This window comes from Macaca mulatta, chromosome 19 (assembly GCF_049350105.2).
Source record: "Macaca mulatta isolate MMU2019108-1 chromosome 19, T2T-MMU8v2.0, whole genome shotgun sequence".
In the NCBI taxonomy this organism is placed as follows: Eukaryota; Metazoa; Chordata; class Mammalia; order Primates; family Cercopithecidae; genus Macaca; species Macaca mulatta.
The window spans coordinates 13446627-13454963 of NC_133424.1; the positions used below are offsets into that span (position 1 = coordinate 13446627).

Genomic DNA, 8337 nt, shown 5'->3' on the forward strand with positions numbered 1-8337 from the left:
CCAGCACTTTGAGAGGCCGAGGCCGGGGGGTGACCTGAGGTCAGGATTTCGAAACCAGCCTGGCCAATATTTCGAAACCCCGTCTCTTCTAAAAATACAAAAATTAGCCAGGCGTGGTGGCACGTGCCTGTAATCCCAGATACTCGGTAGGCTGACACAGGAGAATCACTTGAACCCAGGAAGCAGAGGTTGCAGTGAGCCGAGATGGCGCCACTGCACTCCAGCCTGGCGAGAGCAAGACTCTGTCTCAAAAACAAAAACAAAGATGGCCAGCCATTATTCTGGAGGTCACAAGGTTTGCAACTTCCCCAGTTATTTCTGCAAATAACATGAGTATTGCAAAACCTTACACTGGCCTTTTTAGATGTCTTTTTAGGCTTTTTGTATATCTGACAACTGGATGACCCCACCCAGACTAGTGACTGTATGGTCCCTATCCAAAAGCTGACTCAGCAACTGTTTTCCGCAGTCCCATGATTGCATCAAGACACCCATTCCCTAGCCCTTCTGCCCACCAAACTGTTCTTGAATAACCCTAGCCTCTGAATTTTCAGGGAGGCTGATTCAAGTAATAAAACTCCCATCTCCCATTTAGCTGGCTGTATGTGGATTAAACTCTTTCTCTATTGCAATCCGTCTGTCTGGATAAATTGGCTCTATCTGGGCAGTGGGCAAGATGAACCCCCTGGGCAGTCGCAGGCTGTGGATTCTCAAATGCAGGGAGATGTTTGCTGTCAATGTCCCCAGGGTTTGAGGCAGAAGACAAACATGGTACAGCCCGAACTGGGCAGGAAAAGAGAGGACAGCGAGGCCTGCAGTGCCCAAGGAGGCTTGTTGGAGTTAAGGGGTGTCACTGTAGTTTAGGAGATGAGGGTGTGTAAGGCCCTCTAATATGACCTCTAGGTTTACAGCCTCCTGCTATCTTCCAGCCTCCAAAACCCAAAAATTCAGGCAAACGCTGAAGCTTTATCTGGGAGGGGCATTTTTATAGACCCATAACCATTGACAGTTAATATCAGCCACAATAAGGGACCTTCAGGAGCCCCTTTCTAGACCCAGGGTCTCTGGGAAGCCTCACCCCACACCCTCTTCTGCTGTCCAGGGCCATCTGGGAGCTGGTCTGAGTGTCCACTGAGTCCGTTTATTTGGTGGTCTGTCTCACTGGGTCTGCATGACAGTTTGGACATCTCTGTGTGGCTCCCTGTGGCTGAAGACTTGTCGGATTTCCGTGGGAGGCTCCCCCAGGGCTGTCTATGGGTCCGTTTTTGATATCTGGGTGAATCTTTGGGACAGCGAGTCCAGGAGAGGGTCCATTCGTGGGAAAACCACCCGGCATTGTGTCACTTGTCCGTGTAAAGAAACCACCAAACAGGCTTCTTGTCCCATCCCCAATCCCCAGGACAGTCCAAGTGCCAGGGCAGGGCTCAAAGGTGCCGCTTCATGTGCAAAGCCAGGTGGTCTGAGCGCGAAAAAGCACGTGGGCAGAGCTGGCAGCGGAAGGGGCGTTGCCCCGTGTGTTTCCTGTAGTGGCGGGTCAGCTCGTCCGAGCGCGCGAACCTCCAGCCGCAGCCTTCCCACGTGCAGGCGTATGGCTTCTCCCCTAGGGGACGAGGAAGTCATAAGCGCTATTGTCAGCCCAGTCATGTCCCCGGGTCCCCTGCATCTGGCCACACCCCTTTACTCAGTCTGGGCTGGGACTAGGATGAACAAAGTGAGGCCCCTAGGGCACAAAATTTAAGGAGGCACTCACTCTCAGAGCCAGCCAAGTCCAAGTCCCGCCCTCTGCAACCCTTCTTCCCCGGTAACTACAGCAGGTGCCACCCGCTTTCTCATGTCCGGGTCCCACCCCCTCACCTGTGTGCGTGCGCAGATGCGCCTTCAGGTGGGAGCTCTTGGTGTAGCTCTTGCCGCAACCCGGGTGCGCGCACGTGTGCGCTGCCTGCCTCTTGCGCGCCCACGAACGTCGGCCGCGCTTGGATGGCGCGGCCTCGGCTATCACACCGGGATCCCCTGCAGTCCCCCCGAGTCCAGTGCCCACCGTCCCGGGTCCCAGGCAACTCAGGAAGGAGGGGGACGTGGCGGGGCCGGGCGCGGGTCCCTGGAGCCCGCGGAAGAGCTGGAAGTGCCCTTGGTACTGAGGCGCCGGGTACACCGCGGGGTACCCGGACAGCAGCCCATAGGGGGCGCCCGACGCCGCAGGCACTGAAAGCCCGGTCCGCTGGAAGTAGCCGCCCGAAGAGCCGGCGCCGGGCCCGGGGTATACCGGTTGCAGCGCCAGCGCCTTGGGCTCGGGGGCCGGGGCTGGAGCCAGGGCTGGGCCCACGAAGGCGTCGGGAGCCGGGGCTCGCAGGGCAGGGCGCACCCAACCTGAGTGATCCTCCGAACCCAAGAGCCCAGCCACCATCCCCGGGCCGCCCGCATAGGCTCCCAGAGTCTCGGGGGGCGGCGGGTATTGCACCCCGGGGGCCTCGCTGGGCGCCAGAGCGCAGGTCTGGGGCGCGCCACCCGGCTCCGGGCCCGAGAAGTTGGTGAGGAAGAGATCCAGGTCCCAGGTGGCGTCCGCGCCCCTCTCATCGTCCTCCTCCTCCCCGGGTTGGTCCTCAGACTTCACATGGAGGGGTGGCTCCGTGGGGTCAGGAGGACCCGGGCCCATGTCCTGCGCCTCTTCGGAGCGCCACCACTGCGGGAGGGAGCAGGCAGCTTGAGGTTGGGTGGACACTGAGGTGCCCTGCCCAGGGACATCGCAGGCTGGGTACTCTTACGGGGAGAGGCTGGCCAGAGGCTTTGGAAAAGGGTCCTGTTTGCCTGTCTCTCTGTCCCACTTCCCCAACACTAGCCGCCCTCTAGCCGCCCCTCTCCCCCCTCTCCCCCAGCTCCAGGGACAGAAGCCGATCAGGTCTGGCTGGAGACAGGAGATAAGACTTCCACTATCTGGAACCACACTTGGGGATGGGGGAAGGGGTAGCAGAACTGCTGGAGATGGAAAACCGGCGGGGGTTAGGGGAGAGGGTGCCAGCCTTGACTTAGTTTCCCCCTGGAACATCTCTCTCCTTCCCTGTCTCCTAAAACAAGAATAATTCCGAAATTTTGGATGTCCCCCAGACACACTCATCATTTCCCTCTGATATCTGGAAGGTTGTGAGCCTAGATCTCGTTCCTTTTTGTTTGTTTGTTTCTTGAGATAGGGTCTCACTCTTTTGCCCAGGCTGGAGTGCAGTGGTGCAGCTCACTGTATCCTTAATCTCTTGGGCTTTAATAATCCTCCTGCATCAGCCTACAGAGTACCTGGGACTACAGGCACATGCCCCCACGCCTGACTAGTTTTTGGTATTTTTTGTAGAGATGGGGTTTCACCATGTTGTCCAGGCTACCTTCGTTTTCTATTACAGAAATAGATCACACCTAGAACCTCAAGCCCCCAGACCACCCTCCTCACCCTCTGCCAGACTAAGCTGAGATCCCCTCACCTGGACTGAGTGTACCTCAGTTCTGGTTAAGTCCCTTGATTGCAGGGCAAGATGCAGGTCTGGACCCCAAGATCTGTGACTGTGGCCCTGGATCCCAGCCAGCCCACCTAGACCCCACCTTCTAGGCCCCACCTTGAGGAAGTCATCCTGTGTGTCCGGGAAGGGGCCCAGGGCGGTCAGTGTGCTGATGGAGGGCAAGGCGGTCTTGGCTGTGGCCATGGCTGGCTGGTGCCCACCCTGGGCCTCGAGCCTCCTCTTCCTTGGCTGCCTGGTGAACTCTGAGGCTGTGATAGCCCCTTCGAGGGCTCCTCTCTGCCCTTAGCTGATTGGCTGCAGCCTCTGATAAGGGGAGGCAAGGCAAGGCAAGGCAGGGGGGTCACTGTTTCTGAGGCACAAACTTCACATTGGCCTGTCTGGGGTTGGGACTTAAAGACTAACCCTGTGTCCAAAGCCAAGTCAAATATCAGGGGTTGAGGGGTTCAGGGTTTGAGGGTCCAGGTGCTGGGTAAAAGGAGACATTGGGTCTCCAAAGAAGGAGAGACTTGGGGGTCTGCCCTCAGTTTACTTTCCTGGAAAAGGCAGAAAGGGTATTCTGGGAAGAAGCTGTGGGACCCCCTGTCCCCCTGATTGAGGCTCTACAGCCCTCCCCCTCCCCAGTAAACAGCAAAAACCGTGCCGATGGCGGGACTTGGCACAAACTCCCCGCCAAGCATTATCAGACACCCCAGACGTTGGAGGCTGCTATCAGGTGGGGGCCCAGGCCAGCTAGAGCTCTGTCCTCCGGTGAAGGGGAGGGCTGGGGGTTGGGTCTTCAAATTAGCCTGGCTTTCAATTTGCCTGGGTTGGGACCTCCCAGGGTCTGAGCCCTATAGCAGGAGGACACCCCTGCCAACTGGCCCACCATTGTCTACTGGGGACTCTCGGGTGGCACTGCATGGGACTGCATGGAGGCTGGTTCAGTGCCAGCTGCTTTAGTGCGATGGGGGCAGCCATGGGAAAAGTGACCCTGTCTCGTCCTGGGTGGGATAGGACCGTTGGACCAAGCCATAGGCAGTATCTGACCTGCAGGAGACCAGTACCCTGGCTCTGGGCCTGGCTGCTCCTTGATTCTGCCCAAAATGAGGAGAGGATCTGAGTTACTACAACAGGGACCTCCACTCTGGTGCCCTGGGAGCCTGGGAAGGGGACATGGATACATATTACAGACACATAATTCATAGTCATTCATTGGAAGACTGAGGCAGGAGGATCACTTGATGCCAGGATTTCAAGACTAGCCTGGGCAACATAGAACCTATATTTCCAAAAAAAAGCTGTGAGTGGTGGTGCATGCCCATAGTCCCAGATACTTAGGAGGCTGAGATGGGAGGATCGCCTGAGTCCAGGAGGTCGGGGCTGCATTGAGCTATAATCACAACACTGCAATATGACCACAGCACTGCAGTCCAGCCTGGGGGACAGAGAGCAAGACTCTGTCACTAAAAAAAAAAAAAAGAGAAAAGTTGGGTGGCCATCTTTATTCCTGGCAGATCAACCTGGGTGACATAAACAAAAACAAGGCCAGGCGCAGTGGCTTACGCCTGTAATCCCAGCACTTTGGGAAGCGGAGGTGGGGAGATTCGAGAACAGACTGGCCAACATGTTGAAGCCCTGTCTCTGCCAAAAGTACAAAAATTAGCCGGGCATGGTGGCATGTGCTTGTAATCGTGGCTACTTGGGAGGCTGAGGCTGGAGAATTGCTTGAAACTGGGAGGCGGGGGGCCAGGCGCAATGACTCACGCCAGTAATCCCAGCACTTTGGGAGGGCGAGGCTGGCAGATCACCTGAGGCCAGGAGTTCAAGACCAGCCTGGCCAACACAGTGAAACCCTGTCTCTACTAAAAATACAAAAATAGGCCGGAGATGGTGGCACATGCCTCTAATGCTAGGTACTTGGGAGGCTGAGGCACAAGAATCACTTAATCCTGGGAGGCAGAGGTTGCAGTGAGCCAAGATCACACCACTGCACTCCAGCCTGGGCTACAGAGCGAGACTCCCTGTCTAAAAAACAAAAACAAAACAGACTGGGAGCAGTGGCTTATGCCTAAAGTCCCAGCAATTTGGGAGGCCAAGGTAGGAGGAATGCTTGAGCCCAGGAGTTCGAGACCAGCTTGGGCAACATAGTGAGATCCCATCTCTGAAAACAAAAACGAAAACACAGTTACTCACGGGACCATGCAATTGCATAATGACATGAGTTCCTGGTCCCTCAGTCACACTGATCAGATCATATAATTCCTGCACATGTAATTGTGTGTCTGTCTGTGTATATGGACTATACACAGACACACAATTCCCAGGCACTAAAACACAACCCTATGTTATATTGGTTACACAATGTCATAGCCAAACAATCCCTAAAACACAGAATTCATAATCCACAGGCAGGCACAGTTACACAGTCCTACTGACACAATTTAGCTATAATTGAGCAGACAGTCAGATACATTGTCACAGAACTTTTTCCTTTTTAGACTGTGTCTCTCTCTCTCACCCATGCTGGAATGCAGTGGCTTGATTTTGGCTCACTGCAACCTCCACCTACTGGGCTCAAGTGATTCCTCTGCCTCAGGCTCCCGAGTAGCTGGCATTACAGGTGCCTGCTACCACACAAGGCTAATTTTTTTTTTTTTTCTTGAGACAGAGTTTCACTCTTGTTGCCCAAGCTGGAGTGCAATGGCATGATGACGGCTCACTGCAACCTCTGCCTCCTGGGTTCAAGCAATTCTCCTGCCTCAGCCTCCCGAGTTGCTGGTATTACAGGCATCCACCACCACATCTGGCTAATTTTTTTTTTTTTTTTTTTGAGATGGAGTCTCGCTTTGTCACCCAGGCTGGAGTGCAGTGGCGCGATCTCGGCTCACTGCAAGCTCCGCCTTCCGGGTTCACGCCATTCTCCTGCCTCAGCCTCCTGAGTAGCTGGGACTACAAGCGCGCACCACCACACCTGGCTAATTTTTTGTATTTTTAGTAGAGACGGGTTTTCACCGTGTTAGCCAGGATGGTCTCGATCTCCTGACCTCGTGATCTGCCCGCCTCAGCTTCCCAAAGTGCTGGGATTACAGGCGTGAGCCACCGCGCCTGGTGGTCTGGCTAATTTTTGTGTTTTTAGTAGAGATGGGGTTTCCCCATGTTGGCTAGGCTGGTGTCGAACTCCTGACCTCAGGTGATCCACCCGCCTTGGCCTCCCAAAGTGCTGGGATTATAGGCGTGAGCCACCTCACCCAGCCAAAACCTACACTTTATATGATCACACCACCCATCACTTTTGCAATATGTAAGTAATTATTTAGTCACACAGTTGCATAGCTACCAGTGCCCAACCATAGGGGATGCACCCAGTTAAACACAGACAACCACAAGGGCATGGCATCATAGGTCCTGAGAGACATACACATTTCTCAACGGATACACAATCAGAGTGGGTGCACCACAAACACACTACACAAAAGACAAAACAGGCGGAGTGCGGTGTCTCCCGGAGTGCGGTGGATCACAGGAGGCCAGCCTGACCAACATGGTGAAACCTTGTCTCTACTAAAAATAAGAAAAAAGGCTAGGCATGGTGGCTCACAAACCTGTAATACCAGCTACTTGGGAGGCTGAGGCAGGAGAATTGCTTGAACCTGGTAGGCAGAGGTTGCAGTGAGCCAAGACTGCATCACTGCACTCCAGCCTGGGCAACAGAGCGAGACTCTGTCTCAAAATACATAAATAAATAAATACATTTAATTAAACAAACAAACAAACAAAACCATAAAAATGGGCAACGAGCAGCCCTCGGAGTTGTTCTGCCTATGGAGGTTGCAGTGAGAAGAGATGGCGTCACTGCACTCCAGCCTGGGCAACAGAGTGAGACTCCGTCTCAAAAAAAAAAAAAAATTAGCCAGGCATGAAGGCATGCTTCAGTGGTCCCACCTACTTGGAGGCTGAGGTGGGAGGATTGCTCAAGCCCGGAAGGTGGAAGCTGCAGTGAGCTATGATCGCTCCACTGCACTCCATTCTGGGCGACAGAATGAGACCCTGTCTAAAAAGAAAAAACAAAAACAAAACAAAACAACCCACATAGACTCACAGAATCATACAAGTACACACACACACACACACACACACACACACAGTCACAAGTATCGACATGTGCTTCTTTTTTTTTTTTTTTTCTGAGACGGAGTCTCGCTCTGTTGCCCAGGCTGGAATGCAGAGGTGCGATCTCGGCTCACTGCAAGCTCCGTCTCCCGGGTTCACGCCATTCTCCTGCCTCAGCCTCTCGAGTAGCTGGGACTACAGGCGCCCGCCACCTCGCCCGGCTAGTTTTTTGTATTTTTAGTAGATATGGGGTTTCACCGTGTTAGCCAGGATGATCTCGATCTCCTCACCTTGTGATCCGACCGCCTCGGCCTCCCAAAGCGCTGGGATTACAGGCGTGAGCCACCGCGCCCGGCCTACATGCTTCTTGGGACAGACTGGCAGACAAGTTTACTAAGATCGCCCACTCGGAGATCATCTTCCCCATAACCAGCGCTCAGAGAACTCGAGACTGGCCTCCTGGGCTGGGGAGGAGGCCTAGCGCTGGCGCCAGAATTTCTTTGTTTAATTCTTGGCTCCCTCCGCACACACCCCCTGCAACTGACCAACCAGGAGTGGGCCGAGCACTTTTCTACGGCCAATAAGAGGAGAAACCCAGCTGGCCAATCGATTTCCCTCACTCGTCTTCCGCCCCTACCCCGTCCGCTTCTTAAAGGGGCTAACCTATCTCTGTATGGGTCCTCCTATTTCCACAGGCAAGGCTACCTTAGCCCTTTTAAAAGGCAGAGCGAGGAGGGGGCCGGAT

General features: G+C 54.5%; 1 protein-coding gene across 1 annotated transcript; it reads right to left on the reverse strand.

The window, feature by feature from the left end:
• Window positions 1–920: 920 nt before the first annotated feature.
• KLF1 (KLF transcription factor 1) lies at window positions 921–3743 on the reverse strand. Its single transcript, NM_001194455.1, is given in 3 exon segments — window positions 921–1600; window positions 1855–2680; window positions 3600–3743. Coding segments are annotated over 3 exon segments (1089 nt in total). The 5' UTR covers window positions 3687–3743; the 3' UTR covers window positions 921–1424.
• Window positions 3744–8337: the final 4594 nt, after the last annotated feature.